This window comes from Struthio camelus, chromosome 1, assembly GCF_040807025.1.
Source record: "Struthio camelus isolate bStrCam1 chromosome 1, bStrCam1.hap1, whole genome shotgun sequence".
NCBI lineage: Eukaryota > Metazoa > Chordata > Aves > Struthioniformes > Struthionidae > Struthio > Struthio camelus.
The window spans coordinates 101095031-101113911 of NC_090942.1; the positions used below are offsets into that span (position 1 = coordinate 101095031).

Sequence of the window (18881 nt, forward strand, 5' to 3'; positions counted from 1 at the left end):
ATTGCCTGAGACATGTGGGGCTTTGGCTCCATGGTCCAGGGCAGATCATCTCGAGTCCTGCGGTCTGTATTCCTGCTTGTTTCAGAAGCTCTTAACCTCTCTCTTTTTGTCTTTCCTCACCTGAGATTTAGCTTTTGGACCAAAGGCTTAGTCGGTTAATTCGTCAACCTGCTTATAAGTTATCTACAGGACTTGTACTTTATGTATTCCTGAATGATTAGTTTGTTTCCGTATATACAGCTCTTGGGGTCATAGTTTTGTAAGGGCAGTTCTCCGTCCGGCAAGGCGCCTGTGTTGTGCTTTCCCTTTGGATGTTAGTTTTGCTCTGGGTGGTGAGAGAGAGCCCATTTCTTTGTGGAAGGATAAATCTGCGATTGAAATTTTTGGTAATTTTCCGTGAGATATATTGAAAAGCATTTTCAGATTCGTAGATCTAAATGGGTAATTGGAGCAGTCAAAATGGAAAGGAGAAAATGTTTGGATTTTTAGGGAAGTTTATTAGTGTAAGTTTACTCATCCCTTTCCACTCCTGTATACCTCAGGAGATCCTCAATTTGGAGGTAGTACATATATAGGGGGGAAAAAACCGTCGCCAGCAATGTCATTATCCAGTAAAAAGCCAACGTTTTTTTGACATCCCTTTAAGAAGGTCACACATCAGAACTTGCATTACTGGAAGGGTATACGAGTTCCTTGTGAGCCCACTTGGTTGTGGCACACTTTTTCCAAAGAAGAGATACAATTTTCTCCCCCTATCCCAGGTAAAAGAAGCTCAGGAAAAGGCAACTCCTCAGATCATGAAGGATGCTGGAATGAAGAAAACTGGGCTTTTTCCCAAAGTGGGACAAGTGGGAACAAAAAACTGAAAAGGCCTAAGCCAAAGGAAGAGTTCGTTTTGGGGTAAGTTGCAGCTAGCACTGTTCAAAGTTTCAGCTCGGTTGGCCTGATAATTAAAGAGAGTTCCTGAAAATTACAAACCCAGTTTGGCGGAGTTGTACTCTAGTTTTCTTGTTGGTTATTTACTAAAATAATTCCTTTGAGATCTTCCCTGATTTACACTGCTGCAAACAAATCTGAATGACATTATTTGCTCACGTCTAAAAGAATCACAATATTTACCTGCTCAAGAGTTGGTGAAGAGGGTTAATTATATTTTCAGAGCGCTTTGCAAACAGTATTTAAAGTTCTGTGTAGGTGTTCAATCATCACAAACAGAATTAGACTAGAAAAAATGGAAATCTTTGCCCACTTGAAAAGAGATTACTTACAGAAGAAAAGTAAACAATATTCTAACATTGCCAAATGATTAGGATAAATACCTAAATTTTCCATTGTAGAGGCGAGATAGTTAAATAGTATCCAATGTAAAGAAATTGAATTTATCAGAAGAATAATTAACGATTACAAATACATTAAAATTTAGCAAGGCTGCACAGAATTACTTTCTAAAATATGAATAACAATTTCTTGTCAGAGTGTTAACAGATTTATTTAACTTCAGGCATAGTTGTTAAATCCGCTTAGCCATTCATACTTACTTCAAATTCTTGGAGATTTCCAATTATCTGAATTCAGAGGGGAAAATTGAATAAAAAAGGAGTAGATTCTTTCCGCAGTGTATGCTTAAAACTATTTTTTTTTTTTTGTACAGGCTTATGGCAGTCTTTTTTATAGCTTTGTCTATCTGAAATATAGCTACAACTCACTTTACAGCAAAGGAACTAAATTACTGAAAATCTCCAAGTGTTCTTTTGCTTGGAATAGTCAAGAAAACTTAATGGCACACTTCTTCTATTTTTGTTATGTTATGTGTAAGTTTTGTAAATATCTTATGACGTTGTGTGCCATCAAATATGTAAATGGCTCTTTTGATTTTTTTTTTTTAATATAATGTAAATTTAAAACTTTAGGTCACCTCACACCATGAAAACCGCAACTGCATCTCTAACTAAAAAAAAAATGTAGCTGCAAATGATTTATTCAGAGTTGCTAGGAAAATTATGTAAATAATTCATTCATTTGACAAATATTGTTCTGCCATCATTGCCTCTCTGGATGGGGAAAATACATATTTGAGAGTCTTGTTTCCTGATTCAGTCATGTCATTAATGAATATTGTTCAGTGAACTCTATAAAAGCAGAAGCAGTAATTTATGGAGCGCAAGTGCTGGAGAAGGTAGCCATTACCCCCCTTCATTGCACTGCCTAATCTTCTGTCTCCTTGAAGAGCTGGTTTTATTTCTACCCACTCCTCCTAGCTTTTATTGCTCCCTTAGTTGCCATCCCTCAGCCTCAGTTTTGGAGGGGGTTTCTCGTCTGCTCGCTGTCCTTGGCGTTACCTCTTTCTCCCGTTATTTCCCCGTGTCGCCTTACCTCCGTCAGGAGTTGCCCGCGCTTTCGCTGGCGCTCCACGCCGCGCTCGCTTTGTCTGCTTGCAGCCCCGCGCCTTCGCGTGCGTCTGAGTAGGCTTGTGAAGTGCTCTGGGAATTTGAGATAATATGATCGATTCTTTAAATAATTAATCCCTGACATAGTGATAGCAGCACTCTCTAATGCCTCTTTGTCCCTCAGCCCTATAAATTATTAGCCAGGGTAGCGGCTCGTCTACTTCCAGGGTTGAGGCCTTCCTAATGGGAGCTGCGGCCCCACGCGTGCCCTCGGGATGGGAGACGAGGCAGCGGGAGAGGACCTGGGGCAGGCGATGGGATTGCATGTCAGCTGTCGAAGCAGCAAATGGGCTTTTTTGGCAATTGCGAAAAGAGCATGGCTGCGGAATAGAAAGGCAGCGGTACAGAGCACCGCTGATGTCAGCTATCTCCACGATTAAAAAAATTAATACCACCATGCAGGCAATTTGCCATGAGCCTGGGCTGGGTTTTACGATGAAATCACACTAAGGAAGATGAGATTGCTTACCAAAAGAAAAAACGGTTGCGGGGTAAATCAGACGGCGTTCTTCTGAAAGCTTTGGTGCACGCAATGGTGCTTCATTTTGCGTGCTGTTTCTGAGGGCAGAGAACAAAATCGTGTTTCTTGTGTTTCTTCCAATGTGCGATGTTTAACGGGCATCCCGTCCAACAGTCACACCAACGTTTGTGGAGTTCTGGTTGTCCGTAGCAAATAGAATTTGAGACGAGTAGGAAAATCCATTGTTTCCCTGTCGTTGACAGCTCCATTTATAACCTGCCTACTCCTCTCAACAGCCTCGCGGTGCCAATTGCCTTGTGTTAAAACACAATTGCTTCCTATGTTCCTGCCTAGCTGCAGGTTTGCTCAAGAGCAGTGCTTGCACAAGATACCGTAGTCATTACAGCCAGAAGTGGCATGCCATCCCATCAAGTTAAAGTGTTGTGTTGTTGTCTGTTATGAACAACAGTACCACCTCTGTGGAGTGAGTTTTCAGGTAGTAGGTAAAGCTGATTATAGTCTTTCGTGTTGGGCTGAAGCGTGAGGGATGCTGGCTTCCCTGAAAGCGTGAGCTACGTGCATTTTTCCTCTCACGACAAATAAAACACGAGAGGAGGAAATATGCCACTAAATAAATGTGTAGTTAAATCCCATCCCAAAGCACCTGATTTTGGAATTTTTTTTTTCCTCCCCTTTTCCCAGAAGAGTTAGGTGGGTTGGATAATTTGACCTTTTTCTTCTGGTTTGGATTGTTATTTTCTTTGAGTTTTGAGAACTTTTTGTGTGAAATTATTTTATTGATTCATTTAGCTTTTTACATTGCTGTTTTCAGAAATGATGTTCTTCCTAATCCAGCATCACCTGCTGTTGCTACTTCTTGGATGTTAGTTTATGCTCTTTTTTTTTCTTTTAATCTTTTGACTTTTTTCACCCTCCCCCCACCCTGTAGAATGGCAGTCTTCTGTACGTCGAGCAACTGTAGCTAATTGTCACCAGCCTGACATTGTTTTTTTTTAATTTTAATATATGCAAATAATGTAATTAATTTGTACTGAGTCACAAACGCAGAAATTGCAGTGTGCGTATTCTCCTTCCAAATGTGGAATAATACATATTTGGTTGATGCTCACGTGGTGTGGGTGTGTGTCTGTCTCTCCCCCCCCCCTCTATATATATTTATTTGTGTGTATGTATACACACATACATGCTTATAAACAATATTAAATGTAACTTCATTTCTGGGGAAAAATCGGAATTTGATTGATTTTTTTCTCCCGCATTTAGCTTAGCAAAGCTGGAAGAAGAATTTGAAAAGAAATTCAACAGCCTCCCTCAATACAGCCCTATTACCTTTGACCGGAAAAGTTCATCTGTTCCGAGGAAGAAGAGAAAGGTTGGAAGTGGCTCGTCTGAACAACCAAAATCCAACAAAGGTAAATTACTGCACTACATTTATAAACAATAACGATGCTATGCCATGCTCAGGAATTTATAACTTCTTACCTTGTTATTATGTACGTGAACAGCGTGGAGTCAAAGTTAGTTGGTTCTTACCTGGGTTCGTTTGCTCTGGAGTTTTCAGGCTGCACCCTTGTCTCTTCCTGATTTTCATGCTGAGTAGAACTGGTGTGTATTTTTATATGAAATAGTTTCCTCATGATGACCAAATTTATGAAAAATAGGAATATTTTTGAGGTAAGTGAATTTGACAAGTTTTCCTAGAAAAAAATTTGGAAAAAAATTGCAGATGATTGAAAAGTTAAATCTTAGTATTTTTCAAAGCATAGTTCTATGTGGCTTTGCATTTAGGTGTAGTTTTAGCCTCTAGAATTTAAAACAGAAGATATCAGAGGTAACGGAATGCAAATTTTTTTTCTCTGGTTTTTAACTTTCCATCATAAATTTGGGCAAAAACGCTCTGAGATCATAACTATCATTAGAATAAACCAATTCACTGCTCAACTCCATAAACGAGGCTTTCAGAAGGGGAAACTCATGTCACATTTTGTTGTTTTATGTATAGCCAGCCTGAGATACAGAAGTGAGAACATGGTAGGGATAACTTAGACTGTGACGCTAATATCGATGATGCATAAATACGATGTTGAAGCATCACAGAATGAAGGAATGCCTTACCAATAGTTCTGCAGAGACAAAAGGATGCTCAAAGACTTTTCATAATAGGAAAGTGGCTTGTTTTTCTGACACTGTGGTAGCATCGCTGACTGATTAGTTTTCAGATATAATATGTGTATTTAGCCAGGTGACCCTGGATTAAATCCATGCCTTTTGAATGCTTCACAAATAATCACATTACAATATGCAGGATTGAGCATCTGTTCTTTTCTAGTGCATGCCAATTTTGTTATTGATTTTTGTATTTATGTAATTAGATGTGGAACAATCAGATTCTTGCAAAATTGGACCTGTGCTAATACCAACTGAGTCCTGACTTTACAGATTTTTCGTTTTTTATGGTATATGTTCAAGAGGCATTCTTTAATCGAAAGGAATTAATTATTTTGCAGTATGATAATACAGTGGTTTATTAAGCAGCATCTGTTGGGAACAACATCTACTCATCTAACATGAACTGGCAGTTGAAGTTGTCATAGCAGCTTCCTGGATTTCTCACTGCTGTAGTACCTATTCAAGTGTCTGTGTGTCTAAAAATTTTGCAGGTTATTTTGTGAAGTCCTGAGTTGTTTGGAAATTGCGTGGTCTAATGCTCTCTCAGGTCAGATAGCCTAGAGCTGCATTCTGCTTTTGGCTGAATTCATAAGAAAGAACTCATTTTTACCCTTGTTTGCATCACTGTTGAAAAGCTTTGGAGTATTTTTGGCCGTGTCTCAAAGGAGGGTCAGAAACATAACTGCAGGCACATTGCAAGCCTGATATGAGTAGTTTTGGCACAGCCCGGTGGAGGCGGCCATGGAGCATTTGCCTCTAGCTGTCAGTAAGGGCTCTTGAAACTAAGGCAGCTGACTTTGCACTGAAGCAGATGGGAAACAGTCACATGAACTTTTCCACCAACTGAGCTGTGGGGTTGCAACAAGGAGCCCCGGGGCAGGAACATCTGATAGTGACACTGATGTTTCTGCAGTGAACATCTAACCACAGGCCTGAACTAAATCCAGACTGAGATAGTGATATCTGTTCCTCATTTCCATGAATGCTGAATTCACTTAAGCTAGCTGGGCAAACTGTCAGCTTATGTCAGTCATCCCAGCTCCCTGGAGGGTGAGGTTCAGCTCTCAAGAGATAAACGAAAAACTTTCTAACAAATCATTTTTCTTTTGGAAAAGGATGATTTCTAAAAATACAAACATTCCATGGCAATGGGTTGATTTTAACTTGTTTTACACCAGATTTTGTTAGGATACTTAAAATTAGGATGTGAGTTGTGGGACTGAAAGTACCTGAACCAACCTAAACCAAACCTGCTTACTAGCTTAGTAGGGAAACTGTCCCAGCTGAGCCAAACACTCACTAAGCTGAATCCCCAAATTAGTTTGTGAGATACTGACAGGTTATTCAGCCTAGAAATGCTGTTGGCTTGCCTGTGAACTGTGACGTGTCCAAAGACTGTTATAGAGAATACTGACCTCAAAAGGTACCATGCACACGTGTACAAAATGGGCTTCTGTGAGTGTTGCAGGAAAAAGAAACATGGCAAGCAGGCATATTGTGCAAAATGCTAGCAGTTGTTGTGGGGTGGTTCCAGATTTTTTGAACTATCAGGTTTTTTTACATCATTCGAATTAAGCTAAAAGCCAAAGTGACGTTGTTTTCTTGCAGCGTGATGAGCGTGAACTGTGAAGGGGCAATAGAGTCTCGTGGGTATGACTCAGAGTTGGGATATAGTAGAGCTCAACTGCAGGGTGCTGCGCTCTGCATAATGCTGTTGCGTGGAGCTATCTGTGCTGCTTTGCTCTTTCTTTGAGTTGTCTCTGGTTGTTTGGTCATGGGAAGAGGGGCTGTGATACTGAGGCATCTGGCACAAGTGGGGCCTTCTGGTGACTGGGGCCTCTGAATGCACTTATTTTCCAGTCAATAATGATCCTGAGGGGTAGACCTAGTAAAGACTATTTGAAACCAAGCTCTGTTTTTCCCAAATGAACATATGCAGGATCATAAACTTCCCATGCGTTTTCAGTCCCCAGATGAGTACTCACTTTCTGCAATCTTCAGATCAGTCCTTACTACATTGTACTTAAAATTTGGAAGACAGATTCTATTGCCGCACATGAACGCTTCCCTGAGATGCTAGAATAAAAATAGAAAAATGTTTTTGGGATTTTTTTTTTTTATATAACTGTGTCTTTACGCCTAGAAAAACATTCTGCCCTGCTTGTCGTGGCTTTATTTTATTTTGGGATACATGGTGTCAGATAATTTTCTGTCAAATTTCATTACACTATAGCTACAAGAGGCTAAGTGGGAAGATGGCCTGATCTGCTAACTAACCCAAGCAGACAGGATTAGCAGGGTATTTTTCAGCTCCTCAGTGGAAAATCAGTCGGTAAATGTCCACTGAATCTTTCATCTGTTGGTCTTGCCCTATTCAGCTCCCCTTTCTGCCACTTACTTCAACGTTAAAACCACCTGAAGAGCCCTGTAGCATGAAAGCTCAGCTTCTGCCTAAGGCAAATTTGAACTTTCACAGGTGAGAGAGAAGTAATTTTTTCCCCTAAAATATTCCAAATTGCCATATATCTGCTCCCAGTGAAATTAATGGGAATTTTTCTTCAGTGGGAGCAGAACTGGACAAGTCTATAGCAGTTCTACAAATCCTACCCCAAGCACTTTTTACTGGGTATGTGCATATCCAATAATAATGGAACAAGATGGCTGAAAAATACGGCTACTCTGAATTTGTACAGATGGCCTGCTCCAACATTCACTGGAGCTGTGACTGACTTTTTTTTTCCTTCTTTCCAATGGCATCTGTGCCAAAATACTCAACCACACAGAAGTCATCAGCCTGCAGTGAGTCACTGATTTGCTCATATGCAAAAATGAGCAATAGGCATAGTCATTATTTCTAGCTTGTGCTGTGAAGAAACGCTCACTTACACACTAACCACTTCACTTAAGCTGTCATTTTGGGGAGGTGAGTGGAGCGAAGTGCCTAGCATGCTTTCATTTGGGAAAGGGAATGCCTCCATTTTTCTCTGTGGCCCCTAGGACTAGAAGTAAAGCAGCCGCTTAAAACTAATGCTTCTTTGTGAGGTTCCACGCGGTCTTAGCTTAGTTTTTTTGGCTCGGTTCTGAGCATTGAGCCTGTCTGGAGGTCGCATGCCATAACATTTCAAAGATCGTGACCTAAAAATATAGCATCTTCTTCCTGAGGGATTTAGAAACGCACAGACAACTGTTTGGCAAACCCCAGCTCCTCTGGGAGTCACGGAGGTCAGGTCACAGCAACCCGACAGCCTCACGGGACAGTGGCAGAGATTTTAATAAGAAACAATTCTGTTAAACCAGGAGGCTGAGCTGAGCTCCAGGTAAAAGATACACGAGCCTCAGCCCTCGATCCACAGGGACTCTGTTAGCTCTCGTAAAATCAATGCCACAGCTTTCTGGGAGGCATAGGTATTCCTCCAGGCTTTGTTGTGATAATGCCAAAATGCTTTCAGTTTGATCTGGCCTTTGAAAAACATGGAACTTTGCAGAGTAGAGGGGACATGTTTCCTAAATTTGGGGGAAATGCAGTTGCAGTTAGTGATGTAGTCTCTGTTCATTTTCTTGCCTGCTGCTTCCCTAAGTAGCGGCCTTGAACCAGACTGAGTGTTCCCAGGCGGAGGTTCCTGCTGCCATCAGTCACGTTTCTTGCATGTTTTATGCATTCTTCTTAATCCCCCACATGCAGGGCTAGTCAGTGATGGTAAACTGCAGAGATTATGTAGACTTACCTTGATCTTGTGTTCTTACCTCGTTGCAGTCATGCCTCAGTAGCCAATGTATTTGTTTGGTTCCTTTTGAGGATAAGGAGGAGCGGAGGAGAGGAGTGTCACCTGTTAGGTGACAAGCCGTCATGGCATCTGCAGTGCATCTCATTTCTGATGGGGCAGGTCTTCACCTCATGTCCTGCTTACTGCTATATTTTTGGAAATAAGCATTTCAAGTGCAGTTTGTTTCTAACAAGTAACTTGATTAAAATGGCTTTGCAGTGTAGAGATTATGCATCTGTCCTTTCTTTGGTCTGTTATGTCTTTGTTGCTTTTATATCACCGTTTACTCCATTAAGGGGTCAAAAGATGGCCTTTTAATGGTCCATGCTACTGGCATACTTTGTGGTCTGCTGCTGCTTAAGACGGCTTCTGGCAACTACTAGTAAAGACTCTGCTATCAAACTAGGGATGATACCATGAGCTCAGCGCAACTTCACCTTCTTCTCTTTTATTTAGTATAAATATATTTATGCTAAGCGCAGAAGTAAAAGCTCCTTTTACTTCTGCACTTAGTATAAGCTTTTTTCTGGTCACTGAAAAGGGCAAACCTAAGTCTTGTCTCCAAAAAGGAGGATGTCTTTAGAGGTTAAAAAACAAAGAAACAAACAAAATCCCTGGTTTTTGTGTGTTAAGTTTTCTTACAGTCAGCATTCTCCAAAATGCCTTGTATGCCCTTAAACATGGGGAGCTGATGGGTTTGAAGTACAGCCTGCTGAAGTCAACGGAAAGCCTCCCGAGGCCGTCGTGGGAGTTAGATCAGGTTTTGTACTTCCCCATGAAATGGCATTCTGTATTAATGGAAGGGGAGGTTGTATATACTACATGCTGTGACTGTTGTACTCTTTTTAAGACTGCTAATTAAAAGTGTGTATTATTAATATTGTCTGTAGGTTCATTCCAGTCTCAGAAAAAGAACTTATTCCACAAAATTGTCAGCAAATATAAGCACAAAAAGGAGAAGCTTAATGTTCCGGACACAGGTACTGGTGCATTACTCAGTAAAGGTTTTGGGCCACCTTCCCTCCGAATTCAGTCTTGGGTAATGCTTCTGGACAGAGGCTACTCAGCTCTCCAGTCTTTGATCGCTTTGGTCCTTTACTTCCCTATCTGCTTTGGTTTCATCAGCTCCTGGGTCTAGTTGATCATATTACCTTATTCCAATATGATGCTGTTTTGCTGTTAATTGATATGTCCCTTAATTACAATTGCAGTTCCTGTGCTCCAAACTCCTGGCAGCAGAGCTGACAAAGCAAGGACAGTTCTGCAATTGGCCCTGAACCCTTTTTGTCTGCCATAGCTCCTAGCCTTTTAGTCATTTGGCTGCTCCTATCTCTATCCCTTCTATATGGGAGACCGTATTATTTACTCCCGTGCCAGGGCATTTATCTGTGTTCCCATTGCCTCTCCACTGGAGTAGCACCTTCTCTGAGATTTCCGTCTGTCTGAAACTCAAGAACTGCAGATGGGCAGACTGTAAGAGCCTGTTTCTGCACCACAACTCAAAAGAAGTCCTGCCATCCCCAAACCAACCCTCCGTTTGTAGAAATCTTTACTAGCTTTTTCTGCTTGCTTTTGATTGAAGAGAGTTTCTCCAGTTTTTAAGTTCTGTCACGGGCTTGCTCTGCCCTCCTTCCTGCTGCCGACAGCTCTCCAAAGCCTTTTTCTTGTTTTAGTGTTCTGGTCCTTATATCCTCACACATTCACAACTCCCAGGAGAATTTTCAGGGGTACAGTGTGTGCAGGACCATAGCTCAGCCAGGTTCCCAGAGCCTTTTTTGTTGTGTGTTTACTTTCTAGTCATCATGCCCATGCTATCCAAATCAGGCCGAAGCTGGGGTTTTTGCCCTTGCACAGTAGAGTTCTCTCCCACGTTCTCTTCCCTGTGGTGTAGAAGAGCCTTTCTGGTTCTCTGTACTTAGGTGGCTCCATGAATTTCTTCCTTTTATTTATTTATTTTTCCATCAATGTCTGTATCTTTCTAAGATAGTAAAATGACAGTCCCCTTCTCCAGTTCCCCCAGCTATCCTTCTGCTTAATCCCTCACCTTAAGGCTTGGCCACGTCACTTCCTCTGCTTTTCCCTCTGATGCTGTTTTGGATCCTCTGTGGTGTACTTGCACTGTTTTCATGCGTAGGCTCTACCGGCTCTGCTGCATGCAGAGCAATTCAGTACAAGTGTTTTGAAATAACTGATGCTGTTTCATTGCATTTGTACAACAAATATATTGTCGGATATGGGAAGTAACTGTCTTGCTTCCAAGCTGATTGTGAAAAAGGCATCATACATTAATACAGGTCTTACTGCATGCCATTCAGGTTATTGTGCCTGAATTATTAAAAGACTGCAGAGAGAAATTTTTAAGAAAAATGTATGTATTAAAATTCTCATATGGGAAATGAAACAGAAAGCTTTTTAATACATGGTTGAGTAAAAAATTTAAATATCTTAAAATGTGCAACAATAAAGTGAAACTGAACAAAATGTAAAAAGCTCAGATGAAAAGAAGCCATCATCCTTTGATATAAAGCGTGCACTATGATCAAAGATTCAAGCCTGACAAGTGCTGAGCACCCTGGCCTTGTTCCAGCACAACACAGTGGCATGTCCGTGGACATTAAGCATGTGAGTAATGTCATTGTGTCTAAACAGTAAAGATATGCCTATGCATTTTGCTGGAGTAGGGCCAGTTTGCTACCTCCCAAGACTGAAGCAAACACCAGAGAAACTTGTACTTACCGTCTTACAAAGCCTCCATAGAAATCATCAAAGGAGAGGTAGTGGATCTATACAGTGATGGAGAACTGCATTTTCTGTGGATTAGAAATCCATCCTGGGACTGAAAGAGGTAAAGATCTGGGGTCTTGTCTAACCTAATGTATCATATGGTGATACTGAAAGTGGGGCATTTGTCAGCAAAGTGCCCTGTGGGTATGGCCTTGGGCTGCCTCACCTTCAAGGTACCGCCTGTGTACCATCACAGTTTCATGATTACCTGGGCGGTGTGGCCCTAAAGTCTCGGGATCCAGTGTCCGATATTCCACAGCACTCAGGCTGGGAATACTGCCATCTTCATTTAAATTCAAATATGGAAGCATTTACTGAATCAAATACTAAAATGAAAATATCTGGTCCTTTTTGTGGTTCCTCTGTACTTGCGGTGAGTCACAGATCTGTCTGTGTGGTTTTGTGGTTTAAGGAATTAATTTTGCTGGAGAAAGGAGGGAGTTAGATATTCTGGTAGCTGGGAAGGAAACACTTGGAGGAGTTGCTGTTAGCTGGGGTCATGCTTGGTTCATATTTTGTCAGCTTGGAAAGTGTGTGTTTTGAATGAAAACTTCTGCCCTGGAGACAAGTTGGTGCAGGAAAGGCAAATTTTACAATGATTGGATCATGTTGTCTAGAGCTCTCTCTACTTTGGACGTCTGAGTGAATTCAGGCTTCATGTGACTGCTTTGTACGCAGCATCATCAGTGCAAATTATTGATATCATGAGTTTGCAAATGTTTGCAGAAATGTAACCCAGTAAAATAATGGCCGACATGCCACAACCCTTGCTCCTCTTAGCAGAGAGCATACAGCAGTAGAACTGAAAGCAGAGATATGTCACATCCTTAGGCGAGGCTGACAAAAGCACAGCTGTGCCCGTCTCACTGGTGCTTTTGTCCGCAGAGTTACACCACTCCATGCTAGTCAGGATAGCTCCACTGACAAGGCTTTCTGGTGGGAAGCAATACTTAAAAACCAAGGCGGGTGTCACAGCCATTGGCTCCTTACAGGTGTGTGTGGTGAGGTGTACCGTGTAGGCTGCACGGCAGAGGTACACTGCTGTGCGCCCTTGCTTGCGGGGTCCACGTAAAAACCAAATTCATTGCCAGCCTCTGCACCAGAAGGGGAGAAGAGGAGACAGGCAGAAACACCAGCCCCACCACCAGCTGATGTGTAAGAGGGGCCCAGCCCCTGCGGCTGGCAGAGCTCACTGCCTGCTGCCTCCTCCAGCAGCTCTCCCACGCGCGGTGCTCTGTGCAGCCTCTGCGTACTTGGCTGAGCAAGAACAGAAAAGTATAGAAAATTAGCAGAATGACCTTTTTTTTTTTTTTTCCCCTGCTAAGAAAGCCCTGTTGTGCCAGGGGCATGTAGCCCAAAGGGAGTCAGTGGCTCTGTCGCTACCGTGCCTTTGTTTAACCATGTCTAGTGGAGAAGAAATGCCACATGGGTCAAAGCTCGTGGGCATCAAGAAGGAAAGGTGGACTATAATGGTTTAATAGTTTCATTAAGTTAAGGGGAAAGTCTGGTCAGGTTTGATGATCTGCTTTCTTGTCAGCCCGTGTCACGCGGTTTGTTAGTCTCCCCATTGTTTGCCATAGCTGAGGGTGCCGTCTTACCCCATGCGTGGTATTGCAGCAGCATCCTGTTGTCTGATGAGCTAGGATTTCCCCCAGGCTATAGATCTGAGTTTGCTTGACATCAGTTCCTTAGTGAAGCTGTTCCCTTGGCACTGATGAAGACAGACGTTGGAAGCTTTGTTCTCTGCCGTGCTGGACTTTCCCCTTATTAACTTAATGAAACCATTAAACCATTATAGCCCACCTTTCCTTCTTGATGCCCATGAGCTTTGACCCATGCGGCATTTATTCTCTGCTGGACATGGTTAAGCTCCTGCAGCTCTGTAGTAACTGATAGGCATCCCTGAAGAGATTGTTTTAAACGCCTGGTGTCTTACTGAGGTTCAGTCTGAAAAGCTCATCCTCTTCCATAGTGTGCTGAGTCAGTTTAATCGATTTCATTTTTCATGCTCACAAAGGTGGATGAGGCTGTTCAGTCTTGAATAAGGCTAGTAGCTGATTCAGTGGGGTCTTGAACTCAGCATTTTTCCACATACACCAGGCTCTGCAGTTTGAGTGCAGTTTTGGCTCTAGCGCTCCCTGAAGGCAGTTCTGTCTCGCCCCGGCCTCCCTCAGTAGGGCATTAGGAGAGCTGTGGGGTAAAGATACACTGCAGTGCACATTGCTCTAGCTCCTGAGAGCACCTTGGCTGTATCCCAGTTCTATACTGGAAGGAGCTGAGACCGATCTTCATGTCCTTATGCTTTGGAGCCTTCCAGAGGAAACGGAGGTACACAAAGGAAACTTTGAGGCCCTCCAATATCTCTGCTCGTTGAGATAATAAGAGAGGCAGATTGGCAGGGCACGTTGCAGAGGATCCATTTCCAGTGATACGGACTCAGCTTTAGACACTCATCTTCAGCACTTAGTGCAAAGACGGACTTGGCTCATAAAACAGTGAAGATAACCTGGGTGTAATTGCTTCCTGCCGTTTGAAAATCTACTGTTTCACTGTGTTTTGGGATTGAAAGGGGAAAGTTTTCACGAGGAAAGAAGAACGAACCTTGTTATTTCAAGGCTTTTATGGTTTAATGTTATTTTTATAAGAAAATGATGATCAACATGTCCTTAGTAAAGAGCAGGCTTGTAAATGCTTTTTCTTCTCTCGAGCTTGCTTTGCTGTTTCTACTTTAATTGTATGCCACTACACTGCAGCCTGAAAATCAGGGTTAGCGATCAAGTTCCATCTCCAGCTGCAAGCTTTACACAAATGCTAGTAATTAATATAAATGAGGAATATCAGAGGAGTGAGTCAGGTCTTTTCATTCCTCAATTTCTTTCTACTTTTTTTTTTTTTAATCCGTTTAAGACTTAAGATACAGCTAAAGCAGTTTCTCATTTGCTGCGTCAGACTTCTGTTGTGTTGCAGCCTGCACTCAGCTGGGTTCCTTCTTGCACTGTAGATTGGAGGAAATAAGGCTACGTGCGTTCTGCAGACCTCAGAGTAGGGTAGACTGTCCATGCTAACTGTAGACAAATGTAGCTCAGGAAACCATCTGGCATAGAGCTCTGGATTTTTTTTTTTTTTTTTTTTGCAAACACTTTTGTGACTGTGGCGTAAGCTTACCAAAAGGTCAATGCTATGTGCTACTTTTTTGCAAAAGTAGCCCTTTACTTCTGCCTGCACTACTCTCTTGTGGAAAGGTAAGTACATAAACCTTTACAGGACTGCACAGTAGCTGCAGAACCTCATTTCATTTCTAGACAGCATTCTCCTGAAAATTAGCTGAGCTCTACAGAGCTCTTGCACACAGGATGGTGTGGAAACAGAAAGGATATGAAATGGATTAAAACATAGAGAGATGCAGATATATTATTAAAGAAAAATCCAGGGAAGAAAGCTTATCTTTAGCCCCATCCTTTTTACACTGCAAAGCCAAGGCCTGATGCTGCAAGGACTTCCATGTGAACTTGCCTTAGAAATGTTCATTATGGACAACCCACATGGATGTTCCTTTGTCAGTGAAAGCAATGAGGTCCTGTCTCTCTTGAAGGAAGTGAGGACCCCTGTTAGCATCTAGCTTAGCTATGTGGTTGTTGGAGCATGCACTCTTTTCCCTGGCATTTAGTGCAAAGGATCTTCAGGGTGAAGCCTTTAATCTTCCTCTGAGTCCCTGAAATATAATTTCCTCTGAGTTAGGTTTTATCTCTGTTTGAATAATAACCCACAAAGAAGTCAGTGAAATACTTTCTCATCCCGACTTCCATTAGCTAGAGTAACTAGGAGACATGGGACTGAAAAAGAAAAATTCTCCTGAGGAAAGCACCTCTTCCCTTCAACACCCCACAGGACACACACACACACACACACACACACACACTCTTCATCCTCAGTCCTCCCCCGTTCAGAGCTGTATGGCAGCAGTGCAGTGGGGAACTGATAAAGAGCTTACCCTGGAGCTAAAGAGAACAGACAGAGAGAGCCCTCTTAGGTCTCATTTCAGGGACTGAGAAGCCTTAAAATATGGAGAGGGATTGCACTTACTGTGTCCTGAGTTTGTCAGCTACCCTCTGTTACCTCTTCACCAAACACCCAAATGTGGTGTACTCCTTCAACTTAATCTGTTGCAAAGACATTTTCATATCTCCTTTCCTTTTCTTTTTTAAAACTATTGTCTCTCTTTATTTTACCTTTCACGATTTTTTTTAGCTTTGTTTGTAGTTTATTGGGCTTTTTAATGTCTACAGTGCGAAGAAGAAAAGATAAGTTACAAAGTATCCTTCGTGCATTGATTGATCAAGTTAATTTCCAGTGACCTGCCATAGCTTGTAATATATGACACATTTTATTAAAAACATACCAGATCAGATTTTTCTGTCACATGTTGTTTAATTGTTTGCAATTTGACTTGCCATGTCTTCAATTTTTTTATTAAATCTAAAAAACGAAGAATTATGTTACTAAGATTAAAGCCATTGTAAATTAAATCAAACTAGAATTAAACAACACTGTCAAAGTAGAATCTAATTAGAGCAAATCTCCAAATCAGAATTAGCAAATACTGTTGGATTAGAACCAAACCATTACATTTAATACATAGTCAATGCTTATAAATCCTCAAATAGGAAATCTAGAGAGAAAGTTACCCATTTAATTATGCATTCCCATTAAGACTTTTCTCTCAATCAGTGCAGTAAGCTTATCTGAACATCTCACTATTAGCCAAACTATTGAGTTGCTTGAAAGTCACATTTAGAGTCACTGGCACTTCTACTTAATTGGACTGTTACGGGGAAGATCTTCTTTTTCTTGTGAACTCTCCTCGTCTCTACAAAAATAAGCTTTACAGCATAGCTCTGCTCTGCAAAGGTTAGCATCTCTGGCTAAACACTGAGATAAGCTAATTAAAGCTGTATGCTTTTATTCAAAATGAAGAACATGCACAAGTCCAAAAATGTTTTTGGAGAGAAGATAGGAAGATAAATTAAGAGCATAGATGAATTAAGTTTTCCAAGACATTTCCAAGTGTCTTTACACATACTTACTAGATCTAATCATATGCTTATGCTGTAAATCATTAGAAGAAAAACAAGACCCTCTCCCACTTAAAACAAAAGAGCAAAGGGCAAAAGATAACAAGATAAAAACGTGTCAGAGCTATTCTCTTCTCCCAGTCTTCATGCTTGCATAGTTTACAGTTAAAGAAGCCAGCAAAAGATAGAGTTTATATTGTCATCTCTTTGAATAGGAAGCTCATTAAATCTACAAAACAAGCAATAGATACAGAATAAAACGAAGCTCAGCCCAGACTCTTTGGCTGCTTGTGCCCAGTTTGAAGGTGTTGGTGCTCCTGCGTCTGAATGTGGGAGGTTGTTCTCATTCGGTGCTTAACCCTTCTGAAAGAACAGTTGTTTGCACTCTAGCTTGAGTTTTATGCATGTCATTTTTGCTTGTCCTACCTCCCACAAAGTCTCTGAACAAATAGGTCTTAGACATATCTTGAAAACAAGGAGAAGGATTGAAAGAAATTGTGGGGAAGAGAAGGCTAAAGGTAGATGCAGTAACAGCTGCTAAATATATCGAGAACTGTTGCAAACAGGCACAAGGTGTATAACATGACAGATAGGAAAGGAAATAATGAGTTGAAAATGCAGCAGGGGAGATTAGGTTTAGGCATTAGGAACAAGATGTAATAGTTCAGGATGGCAGTGCACTGGGAAGAAGTGACCTGGGGACCTGGTGAAGATGTCATCAGTGTTTCCAATTTCAAAACAGGTTAGACAAGCATCTGTGAGGAATGGCTTGGGCATAACATAGAGGGAGGTGAACTAGTAACTACCTGATAACCTGTATTTTGTGTAATTCTGGGTGAAGTCCAGCAGGTGGGAATCCCTGTGCGACACCTATAATGTCTTTCCAGCCCTATCTTGCTGTAATCACAGGTGAGGTGGACTTCATAATACTTTACCAAAGATGGAAAAAGAATGTCCCAGATTCTGAATTTGCGGACAAATGGTATTCTGCGGTAGCAGCCGTCTGGTTCCTTGAATCAATGAGAATTACAAGCAGTTGACAATTGTACGTTGAAAACCTAAATCCATGTTGTGATTCCTGTCTGACCAACTTCCTCATGAACGCAAGCTAAGTCACTGTCTAGTCAGGTGAAAATTTGTGATTGTGTCCCAATTCAGGGCGGAAAGCTGCTTGGAAACGCCAACACTGGTACTGTTTAGAAAGATTCAAACCGTTCCTTTCTCGCTTCTGACTTCATGTAGGCAGTATTTCTGTCAAATTATTTTATTCTGTGCTTACTTTCTTTTTTTGTCATTCTTCAGCTGTGATCTAGCTCTGCTTTATATTTCCTGCCTTTTTGGTCCTTTTTTCAAGATTCATTGTTTTGTAAAAGGCAGCATTTCTGTCTGCTTAGCGGAGACAGAGTAGAGCAACTGTAGAGAGAAGACTGAGAGTTAGTCAGGAATTCCTGAATTCTGCTTTTGAGTCTGTCTGTGATCTAAAATAAGCTTGTGTGAGGACTGTAGCCATTACTGTTCCTGCACTGCATTTTATCCCCCAGCCACTGGTTGGCATCTCCAGTTACAGAGTGTTTTATGCAGATTGATTGAAACCCTGGTCCCACTGAAATGCTACTGCCTCTCTCACAATTTCCTTTGCAAATGTGAGAAACTTGAACCTCCTAGGAAATCTTCAGGAGCTGATGGTACTATTCCCCTGCAAACCCCTGCAGCATTCAGTTCGTATCTTGCCGTGGGTTATGCTCTGAACAGCTGTGAGGGAAGGCTTAGTGTATTACATGGATGGACTCAAAATGGTAAATGAGCAAAGCTAGCAGCTGAATTATTCTACGTTTAAAGCTCCGTTTTTGTCCTTTTTCAGCCATACTCTCAGAAGACAAAAATTCCAGTGAGCCTGCCTGGAAGAATAAAATTTCTATATCAGCCCTAAACACTCCAGAGCCAGCAATGATGCATGAACCCTTAGTTGGCAGCCAGAAAAGGAAAGCAAGGAAAACTAAGATCACCCATCTTGTACGAACAGCCGATGGTCGAGTGTCACCAGCAGGAGGGACACTGGGTAAGGAAATGAGAGTATAAGTAGTTGGGCATAGTATTGGAGCATAAGCAAGCTATCAGGGAAGTCTAAGTCAGCTTGTTTTCAGACCTGCTTCAGAAAGGGCAT

General features: G+C 41.6%; 1 protein-coding gene across 31 annotated transcripts in view; it reads left to right on the forward strand.

Annotated features, from left to right (window-relative positions):
- Window positions 1–18881, forward strand: part of BBX (BBX high mobility group box domain containing) — a 159826-nt gene that overhangs the window by 115186 nt on the left and 25759 nt on the right. For 28 of the 31 annotated variants that reach the window (XM_068907914.1, XM_068907770.1, XM_068907990.1 and 25 more), the window contains 4 exons: window positions 762–900; window positions 4192–4340; window positions 9752–9841; window positions 18579–18776. In XM_068907914.1, coding sequence (XP_068764015.1) covers window positions 762–900; window positions 4192–4340; window positions 9752–9841; window positions 18579–18776 — 576 coding nt within the window. The remainder of the gene's footprint in view (window positions 1–761; window positions 901–4191; window positions 4341–9751; window positions 9842–18578; window positions 18777–18881) is intronic. The other 3 variants (XM_068907979.1, XM_068907750.1, XM_068907882.1) reach the window with 1 other exon arrangement.